The 25,134-nt window shown below is 37.9% G+C and overlaps 1 protein-coding gene across 1 annotated transcript in view; it reads left to right on the plus strand.

Moving 5' to 3' along the window:
• Positions 1-21,765, plus strand: part of CFTR (CF transmembrane conductance regulator) — a 188,297-nt gene extending 166,532 nt beyond the window's left edge. Inside the window, exons 24-27 of the mRNA XM_073009299.1 lie at positions 5,571-5,660; positions 17,775-17,947; positions 18,559-18,664; positions 20,003-21,765. Coding sequence (XP_072865400.1) covers positions 5,571-5,660; positions 17,775-17,947; positions 18,559-18,664; positions 20,003-20,203 — 570 coding nt within the window. The 3' untranslated portion in view covers positions 20,204-21,765. The remainder of the gene's footprint in view (positions 1-5,570; positions 5,661-17,774; positions 17,948-18,558; positions 18,665-20,002) is intronic.
• Positions 21,766-25,134: the final 3,369 nt, after the last annotated feature.

The raw sequence follows: 25,134 nt of genomic DNA on the forward strand, positions 1-25,134 counted from the left end.
TGGCTCATGGTTCTTCAGGCTGTGCAGGAAGCATAGCAGCATCTGCTTCTGAGGAGACCTCAGGAAGTTTTTAATCAATTATGCACTTAATTCATAAAAAACAAAAAAAATATATTTTTAAATGTATTTCTAAATCTTCAGTTACAAGTTTGAAAGGTGACAAACTTTCAGCAATCAAAGCAATTCACTACAACAGAAATTAGAACTTTTCATTGACCTTTTAACGGAAGGCACATAGGGAGCGGGCATGTTACATGACGAATCAGGAGCGAGAGAGAGTGAGGGAGGAGGTGCCACACACTTTGAAATGAGCAGATCTCATGAGAACTGAATCGCTATCATGAGAACAGCACCAAGAGGATGGTGCTATACCATTCATGAGAAATCCACCCCCATGATCCAGTCACCTCCCACCAGGCCCGCCTCCAACATTGGGAATTACAATTCAACATGAGATTTGGGTGGAAACACAGATCCAAACCATACCACCAGCTAGTTCAGACCGGGTCTTACTATGTTGTACAGGCTGATCTTAAACTCCTGGTCTCAGGTGATCCTCCTGCCTTGGCCTCCCAAAGCACTGAGAATTCAGACATGAGTAACAGTGCCTGGCCAATACTTATTTTTAAACATTCTCTAACATAAACTTAGGATCTTGATTTGTTCACACTGAACAGATTTTTAGTATACAGATTCAATTTATAAGAAAATGTTGCAGACATTGTCAAAAAGGGAGATCCAAACCACTGTGATATTTATAAGCATTTGGGCCACATTTTGATAGAACTATACATGGAGTGTGTGTGTGTGTGTGTGTGTGTGTGTATGGCATTAAATAAATATATACACACACACACACATATATATACACATTATTTACCTACCTACCTACTATAGATAGATAGATAGATAGATAGATAGATAGATAGATAGATAGATAGATTTCCATTCTGAGCCAAAGTCAAACAGCACTGTACACTTAAAGAGAAACAGTCACACTTCCCACTTATGTAATTTATATTACATCCAGTCACCACACTAGCCAAACTGCTTTATTGTTTTTTGTTTGACATCCAATGCTAAAGCATAATGCCTGTTGCAGTGAAATATACATGAGCAACCCTGAGAACTCCATATAGGCTCATCTGTTACCACTGAGTTGAGTTGAGGAGTCAAGCTGTAGTAAAAAGGTTTGTCACAGGGTGAGTAATGGTGCTCTTATTTTTCTCTGGGTCTCAAGTGCTCTTTATGACATATATGGCGTTAAATAAATATCAGATATTTGCACATCCTAACTTTCCTATTGGTGAAGTTTCTTAAAAGAGAGATAAAGGGCCATTGTGTGATTGATAGTTTCAGGTATATTTTTTGCTGCAAAATCAGTCCGAGTGTACCACATTGGGCAAACCACTTAACTTCTCAGGGCCTTGACTGTTTCATTTGTAAACCAGAGAAAAGGACTTGGGTGACCTCCAAAGACCTTTCAAATTTAGAGATGAGTTTGTGGAAAGTTCAAACAGTTTATAAAACAGAACTAAGACACCCACTGGCACCCCTGGAAGCAAGAGAGTGCCAGGTACTATTTGTAATACAGGAATGAAATGCCTAATTGTATGAAATTGAATTCTAACTGAACCAGTTTGTTCAGTTAATTTTTTTTTTCAATTAGAGTACTTACTTCAGTACCTAACACTAGACAGTAAACTGTAGACAAAAGACCTACAGAATTTCTGAATGGTATCAAATTCACCACACTTAAAACTTTGGGATGTCTAATTTCAACCAACAGCTTTCTTTCTTCATAATGTTGAATATATATCTATTTTAGCTAAAATTAATATGTATCAATATACTTCGATAGATATTTTATATAAACTTTTAGACTATAGTATTATGAATAAAAGTTAGACCTACCATTTCCCAAGCAATTATAGAGAACGATAAAAATTTTAATCGGTTGTTAGTATTATTTCTTTAAAGACTGTGATACTAATAAATATTTGGCCACATTTTAATAGAATTATACATGGTGTGTGTGTGTATTTATATATGGGTGTGCATATATATATATGGCAGTAGAGATATATATATCTATACACATCTAGATAGATATATACATGTATATCTATATATACACACATATCTGTGTGTATATATACATGTGTGTATATATACATACATACATATATCTGTACATATATATAGTGTGTATATGTGTATATATATTTTTTTCTGAGCTAAAACAGAATACTAGGTTGTAATAGCTATTCTTTCAGAAAGAAGAAAAACAGCATGTGCTGAACTCTGAGTTTGATGTTTTTGTATTTTACTTCCTATATTTTCATATGAGTCCATTTATTTATTCGGGCAGAATTGATTGAGAATATATTACGAACACAGCTTTTGCTAAGGACAGGGTACACAGCAGTTATGTTCTAGTAGGAGAGATGGATGTTAAAAACAAAATGTTCACAAATGCATGTATAATCTTAATACTCACTATAAGCTATGAAAGCAGAGTATGAGTATTATGGGACCATATGTTGGGAGACCTTATTTGGTATTGAGGATCAGGAAAGATACCCCTGAGGAAGTGATATTTAATTTGAAACCTAAATAAGGCAGTTGTCCATGGAAAGAAGGTAGGGAATGAGATTCCCAGGCAAGGGGAATCCAATGTGTGAAGAAGCTGAGGGAGTGAAGGAAAGCCAGTGTGGTGGCAGGAAGAAAGGGAAGAGAGTGGAGAAGGGCACTAAGTGAGTCAGAGAAGTAGGAGGGGCTAAAACACGTAGGGTCGTGTAGGCCATCTTAAAGGCCTGAGTGTAGTGGAAAACCTTTGAAGGTTTGTTAAAAGGTCAATGAAATGTTCTAATTTCTGTTGTAGTGAATTGCTTTGATTGCTGAATGAGAATGGATGGGAAGAGATGCAAGAGTGAAAGGAAAGAAATTAATTAGGAGGCTCTTGCCTTGCTCCAGATAGGACTGATAATTAATTTTATTTGGGAAGATCAGGGAGAAAGATAAGTCATGAATGACTCCCAAGTTTCTGGATTGAGGAAATGAAGGTACCATACACTGAGATGATAAGGCCTAGGGGTAGAGTAGCTTTGAGAAGAAAGGTAGCACCTATTTCATAAAACATGGAGGATCAAAGAGGCTCGGTTCCTGTTTGTAGACATACCTTCCAGGCCAGAACTGCATTACTACAACATCTTTGCAAGCCACATTGCCTTTCATAACTCTGTGTCTGTGTTGATGCTGTAACATTTTTGGCCTTCCCCCAACCATCCTCCCGCAGTCCTCCATGATAATGCCATTATTTCATTTCAGTTTGTGTGCTTCCATTGAATGTGTTAAGTCTCCTTGAAAGTTATAATGAAGCTGTAGCCCATATAAAACCCTTCAACTCAGGTCCTGCATAGGAAGAGGAAGCTAGTTTCTCCAGGAACTGAGCCTGTGACCAGAGGGATGGATAATTGTCTAAATAAAGAATATGCTGCTGAGCACTGATGGACTCTTTATGCATCCATCAGACTGCTGCTGCCCAACCTTTAATCTTTCCTGAGCTTTAAATAGGAAGGAAAAAATGGTCCACAAAGGACTTGAGCCATTTTGCTGTGGTGATGAGAGGCACAGGTTTAGAGACAAACACTCCTGTGTTTGAATTCCAGCTCCTACTATCTCCTAGCTAAATGACCTTGGACAAGTCACTTACCTTCTCCAACCTGCTGATTCTTCATGTACATAATAGGATTTACCTCAGGAGGTTGACATGAAGATTGAAAGAGATAACATATAGAATGAGCCTGTCCCAGGACATGGTTCATAGTAAGTCTGCCATAAATGGGAGCTATGGGTCCCACCCTTTTGGTGGAGATAACTTTTCTGTAGCAGGTAATACATTGATACTTGGTTAACCCTTAAAATTATCCTTTCCTGTTCTTTTCTATAATGCTAGAAACCTTTTATTTAAAGAACCACAATATAAAATGAAAAATATATAAAAAAAAAGCAAATGGCAAAATTCTATCAGCAAGGCTTTTTAACTTTATATACTAAATAAATCCAATTGCTTAAATAATGAACTGACTCAAGTTCTCAGCACTGCTTCTTGTTTAATTCTTTTTAGTTTTTCAGAATTCTCCAATAATGACCTTTGTCTACTCTCTTCAGTTTATTCAGACATTACTTTTATTTATATAGAAGTTTGGAGGTGGATACACAAACATATCCATCACATATCTTATGATCCTATGAGTCATATGCTTATCTCTTATATTCACCTCTGTAAAGCAATGTAGGTACCTTTCAGGAAGGTGATTTTGATGTAGGTTGAGAAATATCAGCATAGGGTTCCTAGCTGACCTCTCTAGAGAGTTCCTGAGACATGTGACAACAACTTTTTCTTTAAGTCATAAGGTATGCCCCAGGGTATGACGTTTCTAACATGACCCTCAGTAAACTTGGCTGCCTTGCTGAGGATACTCTCCTGCCTGAGAGACACAGACACCATTAATTGGGGATTGACTTGCCTTATGTGGTTCCTTGTGGACCAGATGGCCACTGAATATTCTCATTTCAAGGCAATTGGTAAAAACTGCACTTCAAGAAATTTCATTCTTAATTCCCCTTAATGGATGTTATTAACCAAAGGCAAAAGAAAAAAAGATAAAAAAATTATTCTAAATGTTGATATCAAAAATATTATTTTCAATTCACCCCTATGCACAGAGAACTAAATATTATTATTGTTATTGCATCGGCATTCCCCAATGAGACAGTGATTTTCTTTTAAGACATTTTAAAATAATATAGGTAGACCTAAGCAGACGGTGATCTGGTAAGTAGATGTCTCAGAGTGATAGCTGTGCAATGCTCCATGCAGGGAATTAGATTGTCATTTTGTTCCTTACCAGGAACATGCATTCAGTTAAGCAAATATTTGACTTCTGCTTTTCCACTGATTTCTAAGTTGAGGCTCTCTCTTGTGCCTGTCTGATCAGATAAGTAGAGTTTTGCCGTGGTTTATAGATGAGATAAACATGTGTATTTGAATAAGCATAAGTTAAAGAAATTTCAAAATCCCTTAGGAAGCTAGGCTTATCAGAGAAATCCAAAGAAATACATTAACAAAGTAGGAATTTGTTCTACCAAGTTAATTATAACTCATAAACTTACTGGGGTTTTTTTTGTTGTTTTTTTTTTTTGTTTTTTTTTTTTTACTTTTTAATTTTTATTACATTTGCTTGTAATAAGGAATCTTACTAGGAATAAATTTTTTTAATATTCTACAATTAACAATTATCTCAATTTATTTATTCTAAAGACATTGGGATTAGAAAAATGTTCACAAGGGACTCCAAATATTGCTGTAATATTTGTTTCTTAAAAGTATGATACAAAGCAGACATGATAAAATATTAAAATTTGAGAGAACTGGATGGTAAGTACACTGGTGTTTCTTATTTTAAAATATTTTTTCACTTGAAATATTTTACAGTACAATAAGGGAAAAATAAAAAGATATATAGGTTATTCATACTTTTTTCTTCTTTTCTTTATTGATATAGAAAGTATTTATCTTTTCTGGAACATTTAGAAAAAACTTGGATCCCTATGAACAGTGGAGTGATCAAGAAATATGGGAAGTTGCAGATGAGGTAAGGCTGCTAACTGAAATGATTTTGAAAGGGGCAACTCATATCAACACAAATGGTTGATATAACTGACATCATTCTACACCTTTGTGTGCGTGTATGTGTGTGCACAACTTTAAAATGGAGTACCCTAACATACCTGGAGCAACAGGTACTTTTGACTGGACCTACCTGTAACTGAAATGATTTCAAAAGAGGTAACTCATACCAACACAAATGGTTGATATGGCTGAGATCATTCTACACACTTTGTGTGTGTGTATTTCTGTGCACAGCTTTAAAATGGAGTACCCTAACATACCTGGAGCAACAGGTACTTTTGACTGGACCTACCTGTAACTGAAATGATTTCAAAAGATGTAACTCATACCAACACAAATGGTTGATATGGCTGAGATCATTCTACACACTTTGTGTGTGTGTATTTCTGTGCACAGCTTTAAAATGGAGTACCCTAACATACCTGGAGCAACAGGTACTTTTGACTGGACCTACCTGTAACTGAAATGATTTCAAAAGAGGTAACTCATACCAACACAAATGGTTGATATGGCTGAGATCATTCTACACACTTTGTGTGTGTGTATTTCTGTGCACAGCTTTAAAATGGAGTACCCTAACATACCTGGAGCAACAGGTACTTTTGACTGGACCTACTTCTCTCCTCAGTAGTAAGGCTCCAACTATCAGGCCCTATCTTGGTCCATTTAGGCTGTTAAAATAAAATACCAAAGACTGAGCTGCTTATAAGCAATCTTTGGAGGCTGAGAAGTCAAAGGTCAAGGTGCCAGCAGGTTTGTTGTCTGGTGAGATCATACTTCCTGGTTCATTGATGGTGCCTTCTTGCTGTGTCCTCATGTAATGGAAGGGGCAAGGCCTCTCTGGGGTCTTTTTTACAATGGCACTAATTCCATCATGAGGGCTTTGTGCTCATGACCTAATCACCTCCCACATGTCCCACATTCTAATACTATCACCTTGGGGGTTAGGATTTTAACATATGAATTTGAGGGGGTGGGGGGACACAAATATTTAGACCATAGCATTTCACTCCTGGCTTCCAAAGTTCATGTCTTCTTCACATACAAAATACATGCATTCCATCCCAATAGCCCCCAAAGTCTTAACTTGTTCCAGCATCAACTTACAAGGCTGAAGTTCAAGGTTTCATCTAAATATCATCTAAATCAGCACAAACAGCTAAATCAGGTAGAGTGGGACTTAAGGTGTGATTCATCTTTAGGCAGATTGCTCTCCAACTATGAAACTGTGAAATCAAACCTATTATGTGCTTTCAAAATAAAATGGTGAAACAGGCACAGGCTAGACAGTCCCATTTCAAAAAAGAGAAATAGAAAAGAAAAAAGGAGTGACAGGTCTCTATAAGTCTAAAACTTTAAGGCTCGAGAATAATTTGTTTTGTTTTGCTCTCCAGGCTTACTGGAGTGGTGTCTCACCTCTGGACACCCTGGGTGGAGGCTCTATCCTCATGGATTTGAGTGTCTCATTCTTTGTGGCATGTCTGTGCTCCAATCCCACACCTATAACTCCCTGAGTGTGCAATTGCATGCCTGGCGGTTCTACTGGTCTGGGATTGCATAGGTGGCGCGCCTTCATAGCTCCACTGGGCATTGCCCTACTGTGGGCTGTATGTGATGACCTCATCCCTGGGCCTCTACCTGGGCCCCGTGACTCTCTGAGTTCTTGAAATCTAGGTGAAGGCAGCCATCCCCCTACAGTTTTGCTGAGAGTAGTGCATGAGCCCTGGAGTCTGCTAGAGCTACACCTAGGGTGGTGGAGATGCTTGGTAATGGAGTATGGGGAGCTGATATGGTTTGGGTGTGTCCCCACCCAAATCTTATCTTGAATTATAATCTCATAATCCCCATGTGTTGAGGGAGGGACCTGGTGAGAGGTGATTGGATCATTGGCGTGGTTTCCTATGCTGTTCATGTGATAGTGAATGAGTTCTCATGAGATCCAATGGTTTTATAAGGCAGTTTTCCCTGCTCTTACACCCTCTCTCTTGCCTGTCACCATGTAAGACATAACTCTTTCTCTTCTGCCATGATTGTAAGTTTCCTGAGGCCTACCCAGCTATGTGGAACTGTGAGTCAATTAAACCTCTTTTCTTTATAAATTACCTAGTCTCTTTATAGCAGTGTGAAAATGGGCTAATACAGGAGCAAACACTGCAGTGTGAGGTGGCAATGTAAAGTCTGCAATGAGGTGGTAATGTGAAGTCTGCAGTGTGAGGTGGCATGGGATAATTGTAGCCCCTCCTTTGAAATCTTTCTGCCCCACCCCAGGCTACTGTACTCTGAACCTATGATGGGAAAGGCAGCTTGGAAGATCTCTAAATGGCTTTGGAGTCATTCTTCCATTGTCTTGGACTATAAATTCTGGCTTCTGTTTAGGTGGCTGACTAATATCCCCACTGTCTTAATGCATAGCACCTAGTTTCTGTTGAGATGGCTAGTCCATAGTAATCTCCTTATCAAATTTGGCCACAACCTTTGTATTCTCTCCTGAGAAGGCTTTCTCATCTTTCACAATATGGATAGGCTGAGAATTTTCCAAATTTTGAAGTTCTGCTTCCCTTTTGATCAATAATTCCATTTTAAAGTCATTTCTCATTTTGAATTTTACTATGAGCAGTCAAGAATAACTAAGGTGCTCCTTCAACTTTGCTTGGATATTTCCTCAGTCAAATATTCGATTTCACTGCTTTCATATTCTGCCTTCCACAAAACCCTAGGACACAAACAGCTCAGCCAAGTTCTTTGACATTTTATAACAAGGATAGCTTTTCCTCCATTGCCCAATAACATGTTCCTCATTTCCATCTGAAAACCCATAGATTGGGCCTTTACCATCCATATTTTTGCAAACATTCTGCTCATGACCACTTAGGTATTCAGTAAGAAGACAGTAGCTTTCTCTACAGCTCTCCTCTCCGCAGCCCTCACCAGAATTGCCTTTAACTGTCCATTCACAGCAATGTAGGCTTTTTCTAGCATGTACCTGAAAACTCTTCCAGTCTCTACTCATTACCTGGTTCCAAAGCTGCTTCCACATTGAGTATTTGTTACAGCAGTACCCAGATCCTAGTACCAATATTCTGTCTTAGTCCATTAGGGCTGCTACAAAATACCATAGACCAGATGTCTTATAAACAACAGTAAAATTTATTTTTCACAATTCTGGAGACTGGGAAGTTCAAAATCTGGTGCCAGCAGATTTTGTGTCTGGTGAAGGCCTGCTTCCTCACAGATGTCTGTGTTCTCACTGTGTTGTTACATGGCAGAAGAGTGGGCAGGCTAGCTCTCTGGGTTGTCTTTTATAAGGGCACTAATCCAAATCATGGGTTTAGGGTAGAGCCCTCATGACCTAAATAACCTCCCAAAGGCCCCACCTCCTAATACCATCATCTTTGAAGTTAGGATTTCAATATATGACTTTGGCAGGGGGACAGAAGGGTTCAGTTTATAGCAAACCCCATAGATAGCACTACTTTGTCCTTCCGTAATCAATGTGCATCAATGAAACATGAATTAGAAGAGACCCAGGCAACTGCACTACACTGGGATTATTCCCAGTATAAGGTATCATCTCTCCACACTTTCTCATCTACTCCCTATCTGAATTCTGAAGTTCTCCACTACAAGAAGGAGGCTTTCGTTTGACTTGATATACTTCTCTGGGAAACATAGGTTTAGCACAAAAGAGTGATGCTCATTCTAGAGCACCTGCAAATGACTATAGTTTTCTTTGGAAGTCGCCAGGAATCGTCTGCCTTTGGGTATGTGGCTGTGAGCACTGCCAGGCAAAATGCCACATGACCTAGATGAGGCATATGCCATCCTTCGAAGCATTAGGACATTACATAGGAAATATATTAACTAAAATGGAATAAAATTTTCTAAATAACACCTTATGTTTATCCAACAGGTGGTTCATTATAATTGAGGTCATTATACAGAGGAATTTGGTGGGGAGAAGAGCTGGAGAAATTCTCGGTTTCTTTAACAGAATACTCTAGCTATAAACTTACAATTTTAAAAATATAAGCATTATATTAAAGAAAAGGGGAACATAAATTATTTTGTTTTATTAAACTTAAGTCCAAAGGTCTGGATTGTGGCAGAAGCAGAATAGGATCAGGGGACCTAAAATTTTCAGCCTCAAAGGTCTTCTTAGAGAACAACTGTATTCCACTATTAGCACTTTTGGTCCTTGTAGCCCAATTTCTGTTTATCCCAAATGTTCTTCCCTTTTGGGGAAGAACTTCCTTCACAGTGGACCTTGCCAGGAGCTTTGAAATGCCTGTGAGTGTTAAACACTTACCCGTTGAATGCCCAACCTTAACATGCCCCTAATAAAATGTACTTAGATTAACCGTTTTCATTATCAAAGTTTCCTTATTACCCAACAAACACAGGGGCTTTAAAGAAAACATTAACTAAATTGCAAGTGACACATTTTAAGATCTTTGATGTGACTTCAGAGAATGCACTATAGGAACACAATGCAATGGGAGAGAAACTTGGGAGGGAAGACATTAGCCTTTATGAAATCTGCAAGTATTACCAAATCAAAATAAAATTTACAGGAAAGCAGGATCATAAGTATAATCTAAAATCTTAGAGCCTGTGGTTATGATTTTAAATACTAATATAATGCAAAACTTTTACCTGTTTAGATTTTTATTTAATCAGTTCATATTTAGATTTATATTTTTACTGTTCTCCTTTTTAATAATTCACTATTCACAAAGATGATGATGTTAGTCTAACTTTGATGTCATGAGCACTTTGAGTAGTAGTGCTGAGTTTTTGTTGAGTAGTAGTGTGCTTTTTTGAGTAGTAGTGATAGGTTTTTGATGAGGAAGCCTGCTAGCAGCATACAAACAAGCAAGTATCAGCCTAGATAAGCAGAAAAGGCATTTGAGTTTCAAAGTCACGAGGCCTAGGCTTTAGTCTAATACAGTTGATAATATAATTTGCCCAAACAGGACATTTTTGGGCGTGTCAGATACTAAACTGGAAGAGGACATTATGACAACAGTGTAAAGCAGGACTTTCCGGGGCAAACCAGGATGTATGTCATCTCACTTAGTCCTCTCTGTGTCCTTGCCATGACTAGTATCTCTAGAGGTAAATGAACAGAATAATGACAAATAGCCAAACACCTGAATCTTATCCCAACAGCACCTCCTACATAATTCTCCATTATCCCAAATGGAAATTAAAAATATATACAGTGAAAATTCCAGGCCAAGAAATGCTTTATTTCTAGCTTGGACTTGGCTTCCAACTCCAGTGTAGAATCTTACCCTTGCTGATCTGGACTGCATCTCATGAAGCCATGAGGACTTGTGCCTAGTTACTAGCTGGAAGGCTTAGAACCAAAGCTGGTCCAGACAGCCTCCTTTTTCCTTATTTCCTGGGTCCAGACCTTTACCATGGCACTCTGCCCTGTCATTTGATGGGGGAATTTAAAGCAAGACCGAGGGAAGGAAAGAGAGTTTCTAAGACCTAGAAGTTGGATAGTTTAATTTACCCATCCCAAAACAGCTTAGGCTCAGACAGCTTCTCTCCAAGATTGGTGCCAAACTGAAATTACCAGCTGTGTAGACAAAAGAGAATTTTAAAAGAAACTGAATCCCGAGAGAAAAACAGACTTCTGGCATTGTGGCCCAATAAATTGGTAGAATTGTTGTGACTTTTCAAGTTTACATGTAAAATGGGCCCAGCGCAGTGCCAGGCAAATATAAGTACCAAATAAAAGTAACTATAATCATGTTTTCTTAAATCTGGACTTTACTTGGTCATCCTTTAAATAGTGTTTGACAGAATCCTAGTTCTTGTCTCACTTTACTTAATTTCCCTGGGAAATTTCATGTGTCCTTTTGGCTTTAACTAATATCTCTATTTTGATGACCTCCATATCTGCCTGTTCCCAGAGCTTTCCATCTGATATCTCAGCATATGAAAAGCACCTATGTCTATGATTGTGTTCTTTCCCTGCCCCACCACATACCTGTCCTGTGTTCCTAATTCCACTGAATGACATCCCACCCTCCAGTTTCCCAAAGCCTAGACCTGGGACTCGTCTTTCACTCTCAAGTTCCTCCACGGGTACCCACATGCCACATCCTGTCAATGCTGTCCCTCGGGAGTATCTGGAATATATTCACTTTTTTTCATTTCCACCTGACACCACTATTAACACTTGCATGAATTTCTGAAATAGCTTCCTGGCTCATTTCCCTCATTGACCCCCAACAGTTCATTCTGCTCTTTGCAGCTCTGGTGATCTCTCCAAACCCCACATCTGATCACTTGTTTCTTCCCTTCATATGGCTCCTTAATGCCTTCTGGACTAAGTCCACACTGCTTAAGGTAGCTTACCAGGTCCTTCATGATTTCGTCTTTGTTTGGCTTTCTATGCTCACTGCCCAACTTCCCCTTAGTTTCCATGATTCAGTTATACTGATGTTCTTTGGTTCTCTAAAGCACATGTGCTTTCTGTTCTGCAGAGGCTTTTTTGTTCACATGCTGTTCTCCACCTGGGAAACTCCCCAGCCCTTCACTGCCTGCTTCTACCATCTTTCAGCCCTCTCCTTACACATCACTTCTTTCCAAAAATCTGCCTCGACACTCCAGGTCTCAGTTTCTTAGGTGTACCCTATAACTCCACCCCTTTCATAGCATTTCTCACTCTGGCTGGAGATTTACTTTTTAACTTGTCCATGTCCCTTCTGGCGTGGAAGTTCCTGGAGGTCAGGGATTCTATCCTATTCATTGTGGTATTTCCAGTGCCTAGAGTAGTCTTGCACACACGGATGGTATTCAATAAATATCAGTTGAATGAATAAGGCGTTCTTTCATTTCATATGTAATAAATCATGGAAACAGCCTTATGATTGATACACAGCAGGTATTACCATCCTCACTTTAAAATGAGGACTCAGAGCCTTGAGATGTCTGAGGGCCTCGACTGGGACAGCTGGCAGATGCGGGAACAGAGCTGCATCACCCCTGTGGGCTATGTCAGGGTTGTCCGTAATCTAAGTACAATGTCTGTTGATTTTGGAATGAAGGCTTTTTGGGTAATTGTTTGCTTTTTCAATTACTTATAAAATAGTTTCCATCCTTACTCATTGATAGTAAGGTATTTTAGAAAACAAGCTAAATAGCAGCAATAGTGGCCTCCTAAGTTGAAAATTTACCCTGAAAAATCTACATAGTAGCAAACAGAGTATCAAAAGGAGTTGACTGTGTCTATTTTTATAACTGTCACTTACGGATTATTCAGTAAAACTGCAATTCACTTTTATGATTTTTTTTCATGTTTCTCTGTCACAAGAGCAAACTCTTGCTCCATAATAACATTCCAGAGTACGGCAATAGCAAAAGTCAACATTTTGAATCCTTTACAAACTCTTAGACATTTTTTTTTTTTTAGTTTAACATGTCACAAAACAAAATTTCTTCTTTTTTCACAGCAGTTTGGGAAGTACATACTACTTATTAGCTCATTAGCATGAAGCTGGCAAGTTATTTTTCTTAAAGTTCTTTATATCTACAAACTGTTGATGTTTTTATTTATTTATTTTTAATGCTAGGTTGTAATGAAAATAATTAGAAAACTTTAGATTCCAGTAATTTTGAAGTCTTCTTGGTTTGGAGAGGACTGAGCTAAAGTTTGTACATATTTTTTTAAATTTATTGAAAAATGGTTTCTAATGATAGTGCTAACAAGATTATATTGGGGACTGGACTCAGTGGCTCACACTTGTAATCCTAGCACTTTGGGAGGCCAAGGCAGGTGGACCACCTGAGATCAGGAGTTCAAGACCAGCCTGGCCAACATGTAGAAATCCTGTCTCCACTAAAATACAAAAATTAGCTGGGCATGGTGGCAGGCACTGTAATCCCAGCTACTCAGGAGGCCGAGGCAGGAGAATTGCTTGAACCTGGGAGGCAGAGGGTGCAGTGAACCCACATCGCATCACTGCACTCTAGCCTGGGCAATAGAGCAAGATTCTGTCTCAAAAAAAAAAAGAAAGAAAGAAAGAAAGAAAGGAAAGAAAGAAGAGAAAGAAAAAAAGAAAGAAAAGAAAAGAAAAGAAAGATTATATTGGGAATATATATGTGTGAGTATGTGTGTGCATATATATACATATTTAAAGGATAAAGGATTCTGCTGCCACAGATCACTAAATGAGATGCTCTCTAGCAATTTCCTGTTTGTTTGTTTTTTGCCCATAGTGCTTATCTCTTTGAACAGTAATTTTCCACTTACTATTTTTCTCCCCTTTTGGACCATAATTTCCTTTAAGGCAGAGGCTCCTGTTACTCATCTTTGAATCTTGGGTCTGTCAGAGTACCTAGAATTTAATAAACTCTCATTAAGAGCCAGTTGAAGGAATACATGACTAAGCAGTCATTTACATCCGAAAGATCTGTAGGAGAATTCTTATCAGCACATATGATTGGTAACAATAACTTTGTACTTTTCAAAAACAATTACTAATCTATCTTGCTTTCCATTATCTCACCAAAGCCTATTACCATGTCTGGCAGAAAATAGGCACTTAATAAATTTCTTAAATGTTTACTGACTTCAATTTTAAGTTTTATTAACTATGTTGACTTTTCTCTAATGAAGATGATTCTAAAAAGCTTTTTACTATACTTCATAGTGAATGAAACAGTGAGATAGGAATATTGCAAAATATCCCCTGCATTGGTCAGTCTTAGTGTCATTCATTTTAAAAATTCTATTCTCTAAATATTGACAGTTATATATAAATTTATGTAATTATTTACTTCTAATAAAGAATTTCATCTGGGGAAAAACATACTTTGCTCCGCTCTTTGCCACAAGTGCAAAGTCTAAGACAGTCAAACAGCTTTCCTAGTATGGCCTTAGGAAATCAGTGTATGACTAGTGTGAATCTAGAGGGAGCGTACTGCATTCTGACCAAAATCTCCACCCTGTTACTATGGCCATCACTAACTTCACAGTATTGCAGTACTTCCTGCTAATTTAATTCCCAAGGCAACTTGTGAAGGAAAATTTTTACAAAGCTGTTGTCACACAAAGGTAGTGTTTCAGTTACCGAGCCCATGTCCTTGGAGTTGCCCAGGCTCCAATAATACTAATAATTACTGTACTTACCATGTGCCATACTCTGTGGGAACCGCTTTCCACAAATTATCTCTGGTAATCCTCGTAACAACCCTTTGACATCAATATTATTATTTTCTCCATTTTTTTACATATGAGATAAATGAGACTTAAAATAATGCACCTGATATCATCAGCAAATGAGCCGAAGAGGACAGATTCAAAGCTGATTGTGTTTGACTCTAGAGCTCCAGTCTTTAGCCAGACCTTTTCTTGCTTGTTAATTTGACTGGGGAAAAAAAAAAAAACAAAACCTCAAATACTGCTGATTGATCTAAAGTAGTATCATTTCTGTCAGTGTTAGGGAACTTTTAATTTTATAATTTGATTTTGTGGGAAATTTATAGCATCTTAAATACTCACGTGCAAAGTGATATGTCTTAGATAACATTTTACAATGGCAGAGCTTAAGCCAGTGCTCATTCATTCATCCTTAAGTTTTGATTCATTTATCATTCATCAAAACTCTGTTTTGTTTGGCCACCCACATTCTAGGAGCTCAGTACCTATTTGATAAATGAATGAATTTTTGAGGTTGACAGTTACCCAGGACTGGCGTTAGGAACACAGAGCTGAAGAGCGCATTTTTACCCTCAAGAAGCTTACAGTCTAACGAGGGAAACTTGCACAAATTCTACTATCACTAGGTACCTGGTTGAATGCCTTAAGAGATGATCAGGGATATTCAGAAGGATATGTCAGGCTTAGCAATGGCATCACTTGAGAGTATCAAGGTGTTTAGGGAACTACAAGATGTTTGGTGCCGCTGGGAATAAGAGTGAAGAGGGCTCCATTTGGATGCCTCATATACCAGGTGAGAGACCTTAGATTTTATTCCACCAGGAGGAGAACTACCATAGGATTTAAAACGGAAGTGATATGGTCAAACCTACATCTTTGGAAGATCCCTGGGGTGTTTGTATGGTGCACTGGCAATTTGACTAATTGAGATTTGTAGGATGATGCCTAAGAGATGATGATGACCCAGACTGGGGTCACGGTAATAGAGTTGGTAAGGAGGAAAATGATTTAAAAAGTAATTGGAAGAAGTCTAGGGATCGAGATAAAGATTTGAAAATTATTAGCTTATAGGCGGTCCTCAATTCCCTGAAAATGACTGGGATCTCAGAGGAGAGTCTGGAGAGTTGGAAATGACAAAGACTAATATTCAAGGGGGCAGGAAGAGGGAGAGTTGTTCACACATGACAATAGGAAGAATGGCCATAGAGTGTGTGGTTTCTCTTAAGCCAAGGAATAGATGTTTTAAGAAAGAAAAATTCTTGTGGTGTGAAGCAGTAGAGACGACAGATGCACATTAATTTCTTGAGATTTCTAGATGACTAAATAGGCAGATGTTGAATGATAGCTAAAGGAGAACCTAGAAACAAGGGAGGGATTTTGTTTTTTTTTTTCTAAAAAAGATAGACCATAGCAGCTTGGCTTCATAGACTGAAACAATAAAAAACGTTGAAGGCACAAAGAAAGACACAGGTCCTCTAACTCCCTGCCCAATGCCCTTTATTCATATTCTCAGCACTTGTGTTTCTAAGTTTTATGTTTGAGTCTTCGGGGATACATCAGAGTAGTCCCCCTTGTCGAATAAATGTGCTTACATTTCCTACCATACCAGAGACTCTTCTCAAACTTTAATTTTCCACAAGGTGAGATTACTTTAATGAAAAACCAACCAAGGAAAGGAGTATCATGTGCAATATACTTTCAAATGTGTTTTGTTTGTTTCCTATCCAGCTTAAAAAAACAAGCCATTAGTCCTTACACAACTTTCATATTCTACCCCAATATCAAAGAGGCTTAAAATCTCCTGGTAAGATGATGGACACACAGTTAATTTTTTATGAACAAACACAGTGTTTTGGGCCATTTCTGATTTTAACTCTGAAATCAAAAGATTCTTTCTGAGGCCATTGTCTCATTCTCCATTACAGTCAGGTGGGAGCCCATCTTACCTCCTGATACTAAATTCTAGACTTCTCAAGGGCAGGAGACAATCATCTGTATATCTCTTTGGCCTTCATACACTCAGGAGTACTTGCCAAAAATAAACATTTAATGCACATTTATTCAAATAATCGATAAGATCCAATACTTCAATAACTGTCATATTTTGATAGAATGGGTTTCTATATCTCATTTGCATTTTCAAACTTTACTTTTACTGTCTAGCTTAAAAAAAAAGTCATTGACCCTAATACAGCCCTCATTTTCTACCCCAATATCTAAGAGGCTTTATATGTCCTAGTGTTATGCCACTATTTTAATGCCAGTATTTTTTACTTCATATTTTTATCTATTTGTTACAGTTAGTTTTTATGAATTCAAAAGATGAATAGCAATTTTCCATATGTAATTTTAAAAAGCCCACAGTTGATTATTTTATGCTATCTTTTGTCCTCAATCATGACAGAGTAGAAGATGGGAGGTAGCACCAAGGATGATGTCATACCTCCATCCTTTATGCTGCATTCTATCTTCTGTCTACATAGGATGTCATACTAGAGGGCATACCTGCGATGTATACATATTGTCTTTTCCAGCATGCATTCAGTTGTGTTGGAATAATTTAGGTACACCTTTATAAACCCTGAGCCTCACAAGAGCCATGTACCACGTATTGTTTCCTTACTACCTTTTGGGATATGTGGCACATAATAGGCACTCATTGAAAGTTTCCTAATGAATGAAGTACAAAGATAAAACAAGTTACAGACTGATTCTTTAGACCTGTCAAGGTTTTAAATAGACTTTTGCTCAATCAAATTCAAATGGTGGCACGTAGTGGGGGTAGAGGGATTGGTATGAAAAACATAAGCTTTCAGAACTCCCGTGTTTATTTTTAGAATGTCGACTGCTTGAGTGTTTTTAACTCTGTGGTATTTGAACTACCTTCTCTAACTGCAGGTTGGGCTCAGATCTGTGATAGAACAGTTTCCTGGGAAGCTTGACTTTGTCCTTGTGGATGGGGGCTGTGTCCTAAGCCATGGCCACAAGCAGTTGATGTGTTTGGCTAGATCTGTTCTCAGTAAGGCGAAGATCTTGCTGCTTGATGAACCCAGTGCTCATTTGGATCCAGTGTGAGTTTCAGAAGTTCTGTTACTTAATAGCACAATAGGAACAGAATCATTATGCCTGCTTCATGGTGACACATATTTCTATTAGGCTATCATGTCTGTGAGTGGGGGCCTCCCCCAGGAAATGAAATAATTGCCCAGTGGAAATGAGCATAAATGCTTATTTCCTTATCTAAGATCTTGTGTTTTCTTCTGAAGATAGTTTTTAGTTTCATACAAACTCTTCCCCCTTGTCAATACATGATGAAACTTTTAAATACATGGGCATAATCTGATCCTTATGATTTGCCTTTGTATCCCATTTACACCATAAGCATGTTTATAGCCCCAAATAAAGAAGTACTGGTGAATCTACATAATGAAAAATACACTCATTTATAAAAGTTTCTTTGAAATATTTGTCCTGTTTATTTGTGGATACTTAGAATCTACCCCATGGTTGAAAAGCTGATTGTGGCTAACTCTATATCAACATTATATGAAAAGAACTTAAAGAAAGAAGTAATTTAAAGAGATAAATTAATAGAACAATAGACATAATTACTATTAGTAATAGTAAATACAGATAATTACTGTGCTGTGATATTATGTATAGTATTTTCTTTCTTTTCTAGAACATACCAGATAATCAGAAGAACTCTAAAACAAGCATTTGCTGACTGCACAGTAATCCTCTGTGAACACAGGATAGAAGCAATGCTGGAATGTCAACAATTTTTGGTGAGTCTTTATAACTTTAAGATCTTGTTTCCCTTGTAATGCTTGATAACAATCTCACGTGTGATAGTTCCTGCAAACTGCAACAATGTACAAGTTCTTTTCAAACATATGTGTCATACAGCCATCCAGCTTTACTCAAAATAGCCACACAAGTTTTTCACTTTGATCTGAGCCATGTGGTGAGGTTGAAATACAGTAAATCTAAAATGGCAGCATATTACTAAGTTATATTTATAAATAGGATATATATAATTTTTGAGCCCTTTATTTGGGGACCAAGTCATACAAAATACTCTACTGTTTAAGATTTTTAAAAAGGTCCTTATGATTCTTTCAATAACTAAATCTCCCATGGATGTGGTCTGGGACAGGCCTAGTTGTCTTGCAGTCTAATTTATGGTATTAATGACAAAGTTGAGAGGCACATTTCATTTTTCTAGCCATGATTTGGGTTCAGGTAGTACCTTTCTCAACCACCTTCTCACTGTTCTTAAAAAACTGTCACAGGGCCAGGCACAGTGGCTTACGTCTGTAATCACAACACTTTGGGAGGCTGAGGTAGGAGGATTACTTGAGGCCAGGAATTCAAGATCAGTCCAGGCAACATAGTGAGGCCCCATCTGTCTTTATTAAAACAAAATAAAACTGTCACAGATTCTTTCAAGTGATGTTTACAAATTCCCTATGGTTTAGTCACAAGGAAGTTCTGAGGATGATGTATCACGTCATTTCTGTTCAGGCTTTTGAGCCTCCTGGAAGTAAATGGTTTCCTTGCTGAAGGCTTGTTATTACCATGATTATCACTAAGCTTGAAGTAACAAATTAGGGGGACAGACTCACAACCTCTTGCCCTGCCATGGACAAGTTCAAGAATCTAAGTAAAGTCCTCTATTGTCTGATCTTGGATTTGCTCAACTTGAACAAGCCAAGGAGGTGTATTAAACTCAGGGACATCCTGACTAGTCTGGAATTCTTAAGCTTCAGATCACTGTTGAAGAAGTTCAACTCTTTATGGTGCTGTAGACTTACACTCATTTTTAAGGTAATATATAAGGGACCTAATATTTTGTTTTCAAAGCACCTTCAGTTCCACTAAACCTCCCTGAAGAATCTTCCAGCTGCTGAGTAGAAAATCATAGCTAATTTCATAGATGGTAGAACCTCCTAAGAGCAAAAGGACACAGCAGTTAAATGTGATATACCTGATTGTTCAAAATGCAAGGCTCTAGACATTGCATTCTTTGACTTTTATTTTCCTTTGAGCCTGTGCCAGTTTCTGTCCCTGCTGTAGTCTGACCTGCCTTCTGTCCCAGATCTCACTAACAGCCATTTCCCTAGGTCATAGAAGAGAACAAAGTGCGGCAGTATGATTCCATCCAGAAACTGCTGAATGAGAGGAGCCTCTTCCGGCAAGCCATCAGCCCCTCCGACAGGGTGAAGCTCTTTCCCCACCGGAACTCAAGCAAGTGCAAGTCTCAGCCCCAAATTGCTGCTCTGAAAGAGGAGACAGAAGAAGAGGTGCAAGATACAAGGCTTTAGAGAGCAGCCTAAATGTTGACATGAGACATTTGCTCATGGAATTAGAGCTCGTGGGACAGTCACCTCATGGAATTGGAGCTTGTAGAACAGTCACCTCTGCCTCAGAAAACAAGGATGAATTACGTTTTTTTAGAAAAAGAAACATTTTGGTAAGAGGAATTGAGGACACTGATATGGTTCTGGATAAATAGCTTCCTGGCAATGGTCAAATTGTGTGAAAGGTACTTCAAATCCTTGAAGATTTACCACTTGTGTTTTGCAAGCCAGATTTTCATGAAAACCCTTGCCATGTGTTAGTAATTGGTAAGGCAGCTATAAATGTCAATCAGCCTACTTGATCAACTTATTGTCTAGTGAAACTCATTAATTTGTAGTGTTGGAGAAGAACTGAAATCATACTTCTTAGGGTTATGATTAAATAATAACTGGAAACTTAGGCGGTTTATATAAGCTTGTATTCCTTTTTCTTTCCTCTCCCCATGATGTTTAGAAACACAACTATATTGTTTGCTAAGCATTCCAACTATCTCATTTCCAAGCAAGTTTTGGAATACTGCAGGAACCACAAGACTGCACATCAAAATATGCCCCATTCAACATCTAGTGAGCAGTCAGGAAAGAGAACTTCCAGATACTGGAAATCAGGGTTAGTATTGTCCAGGTCTACCAACAATCTCGATATTTCAGATAATCACAATACTTTCCTTACCTGGGAAAAGGGCTGTTACAGTCTTACACAGGGGACAGGATGGTTCCCTTGATGAAGGGTTAATATGCCTTTTCCCAAACTCCAGAAAGTGACAAGCTTACAGACCTCTGAACTAGAGGTTGACTGGAAAAGTATGTTAGTGCAAATTGCCACAGGAAAGCCCTTCTTTCCACAGAAGCTCCAGGTAGAGGATGTGTAAGTAGATAGGCCGTGGGCACTGTGGGTAGATACACATGAATTCCAAGCATTTAGATATATAGGGTGATGGTGGTATGTTTTCAGGCTAGATGTATGTACTTCATGCTGCCTACACCAAGAGAGAATGAGACACACCCTGAAGAAGCACCAATCATGAATTAGTTTTATATGCTTCTGTTTTATAATTTTGTGAAGCAAAATTTTTTCTCTACGAAATATTTATTTTAATAGTGTTTCAAACATATATAACAATGCTGTATTTTAAAAGAATAATTATGAATTATATTTGTATAAAATAATTTTTATATTTGAAATGTTGACTTTTTATGGCACTAGCTATTTTTATGATATATTATGTTAAAACTGGGACGGGGAAGAACCTAGGGTGATATTAACCAGGGGCCACGAATCACCTTTAGGTCTGGAGGGAAGCCTTGGGGCTGATGCAGTTGTTTCCCACAGCTGTGTGATTCCCAGCCAGCACACAGGCTCCCTCTTAGATGCAGTTCTGAAGAAGATGGTACCACCAGTCTGACTGTTCCCATGAAGGGTACACTGCCTTCCTAACTCCAACCTGACTCTTAAGAAGATTGCATTATATTTATTACTGTAAGAAAATATCACTTGTCAATAAAATCCATACATTTGTGTGAAACTTCATTGTTTTCAGATGTGTTCACTTGTCATGTTTCGTCAGTCTCTTACTCCAATCTCTAAGCTTCATGGAACATGAAACATGAATCTGTCTTTTAGATATAGCCTCTTTTGAGAATCTCACATGAATTAGAATACACATTTTTAGTTATCTTTTTAAACTATGGTAAAATATACATAACATAAAAATTTCCATTTTAACCATCTTAACATTCAGTTCAGTGTCATTATGTACATTCACATGGTTGTGCAAATGTCACCACCATCCTTCCACAGAACTTTTTTTTCTTGCAAAACTGAAACTCTTTACCCGTTAGTCAATATCCCCCCATTTATCTTTCCTCTAATGCCTGGCAACCACCATTTTTCTTTCTGTCTCTGATTTTGACTACTAGGAGGACCTCATAGGAGTGGGATCATACAGTATTTGTATTTTTGTGCTTATTTCATCTAGCATAATGTCTTCAAGCCTCATCCATGTTGCAACATGGGTCAATTTTCTTCCTTCTTAAGGTTGAATAATATTCATTATACAGTGGTCCCTCCTTATCCTTAGGGGATATGTTCCAAGACCCCCAATGGATGCCTGAAATCACCAATAGCACTGAACCTGATTACTGTGTTTTTTCCTATACATGCATACATATGTATAACGTTTAATTTATAAATTAAGCACAGTAAGAGATTAACAACAATAATCATAAAACAGAACAATTATAACAATATATTATGACACAAGTGATACAAATGTGGTCTCTCTCTTTCTCAAAATATCTTATTGTACTGTGCCACAGGTAACTGAAACCACAGAAAGCAAAACCTTGGAAGGGGGGACCACTCTATAAATATGTACCACATTTTTCCTCACCCATTCATCCATCACTGGCTACTTGGTTTGCTTCCACCTTTTGGATATAGTGAATAATGTTTCTACAAACATGGATGTACAAATATTTCTTCATGTCCCTGCTTTCATGACTTAGGATATGTTTGAAGTTATTTTTATTTTAAAATGGAGGCTTATAGAACACAAAAGATTTATATTCTGCAAGTGTCCATCTATTCCTTTTAAAGCTTTTTCAAAAAGTGTTAGCTATCTCATAGCTCTTGATAAGTTAAAAAACTTCATCAAGGAAAATACTATTTCTGTATTGGCACCTGCATGGATTTTCTTTGTCCAAATCCCTCTTTTAAATTGATGAGGCTTCTTTAGTTCCTTTTTTGCTTCCTTGTTGAGCTTCTTCATGAAATGTGCAGTTGCTAGCATGTGGTGGACGAACTGCAGATCCCTACTGAATGCCAGGCCCTCCGGCCCTGTGTTCTCTTTCTTGGAGAGGTTTGTTTTCACACGTAACCCCAAGAAGGCAGTCTCAGAGCATGTTCTAGTTTAGTTCTTTTTAAAAAATGACTGAACTTTATGTTTTTTAGGGCGGTTTTAAGTTCCCATCAAAAGTGAACAAAAAGTATGGAGAGTTCACATATAACTCCTCCATACATGATAGCCTCCCCCACTCCACATCCCACACTAAAGTGGTACATTTGTTACAACTGTGAAAGAAAATAGAATTTCAAGACCCCAAGCTCACTATGCCAAAGGGAAAGTTAAGCTTCAGAGCTGAATTACTCAATATTCCCTTCCTTTTGTTCCCTAACAGTAGCTGTAACTTCACAATCCTGTGTGATAGCCTCATCCATACACCAGGTTTCCACAATGATAGAAGACTACATATCTCCTGAAATGGCCTCCCTCACAATTGCTCCCAAGAAAAATCCCTGTGAGCCCCTATCTTTTACGATACATATCGCTCCTATAAAATATCCCTAAAACTGAGTTATGCTGAATTTCACCCCGACAATGTCAATTACCAGCTTGTCTTCATAGGCACAGGACAAGGGCAAGACTAGAAATCATCCCGCTGTCTACCCTGCAATGAACGCATAATTGACTTTTCCTCTACTGCCTATTTTTACCTATAAAATTTGGATTTACTGAACACTCACCAGAGCCTCACCTGAATGGAACCATTTGCCTCACTGCCTACCCTCCCTCCTCTTCCTTCTCCATGTTTGCACTTTACTCTTTAAATATTAAAGTTCCCAAACCCTCTTTGGAAAAGCACAGGTCGCAGATGCTCCTCTGGCTTGTGTTCTTCCTGGGTGTATCTGCAAACTTTGGCTAAACAACTCTTTATCGATTGAGACACCTGCCTCAGTCACTTTTTTCTTAACGCAACCAATGAACCTACATTGACACATTATTAGTGCCCAAACACAATAGTTTACATTAGGGTTCATATTGGTATTTTACATTTGATGGGTTTGGACAAATGTGTAATGACATGTTAACTGCCATTACAGTATCTTACAGGGTAGTTTCACTGCCCGAAAAATACTTTATGCTCTGCGTATTCATTCCTCTTTCTCCCCTAACTTTTGTCAACCACTGACCTTTTTATTGTCTCCATAGTTTTGCCTTTACCAGAATGTCATCTACTTAGAATTATGCAGTATGTGGCCTTTTCAGATTGGCTTCTTTCACTTGGTAATATGCATTTAAGATTCCTCCGCATCTTTTCATGGCTTGATAGCTCATTTCTTTTTAGTGCTGAATTATATTATATTGTTAGATGTACCACAGTTTATTCATTGACCTACTAAAGGACATCTTGGTTGCTTCAACGTTTTGGCAATTTTCAGTAAAGCTGCTAAAACATCTCTGTGTGTGTGTTTTTGTGTAAATGTAAGTTTTTAACTTCTTTGGGTAAGTACCAAGGAGTTTAATTGTTGGATCATATGGTAAAAGATGTTTAGTTTTGTAAGAAACTGCCAAACTGTCTTCAAAGTGGCTATAACGTTTACAGTCCCACCAGTAATGAATGGGAGTTCTGGTTTCTCCTTATCGTTGCCAGCATTTGGTGTTGTCAGTGTTTTAGAATTTGGCCATTCTAATAATTTTGTGGTGGTATCTCATTGTTATTTCAATTTGCATTTCCCTGATGACATGATGTGGAGTATGTTATCATATGCTTATTTTCCAGCTGTATATCTTCTTTGGCAAGGTATCTATTAAGGTCTTTGGCCCGTGTTTTGATCAGGTTGTGTCTTATTGTTGAGTTCCTTTATTGGATTTCCTTTGTTAGCATGGTATAACTTTATCCATCCCTTTATTAATCTACCTGGGGCTTTAAATTTAACTAGATTTGTTACAGACATCATATATGTCTTGCTCTTTGATTCACTCTTACAATCTTTGTTTTTTAGCCCTTGACGTTTAAAATGATTATTGACATAATTGGATTAATATCTACCTTATTTATTACTGTTTTCTGTTTGTTTCCTTTTTTCTTTATTCCTATTTTTACTTTCCCCA

This window comes from Chlorocebus sabaeus, chromosome 21 (genome assembly GCF_047675955.1).
Source record: "Chlorocebus sabaeus isolate Y175 chromosome 21, mChlSab1.0.hap1, whole genome shotgun sequence".
Taxonomy (NCBI): Eukaryota; Metazoa; Chordata; class Mammalia; order Primates; family Cercopithecidae; genus Chlorocebus; species Chlorocebus sabaeus.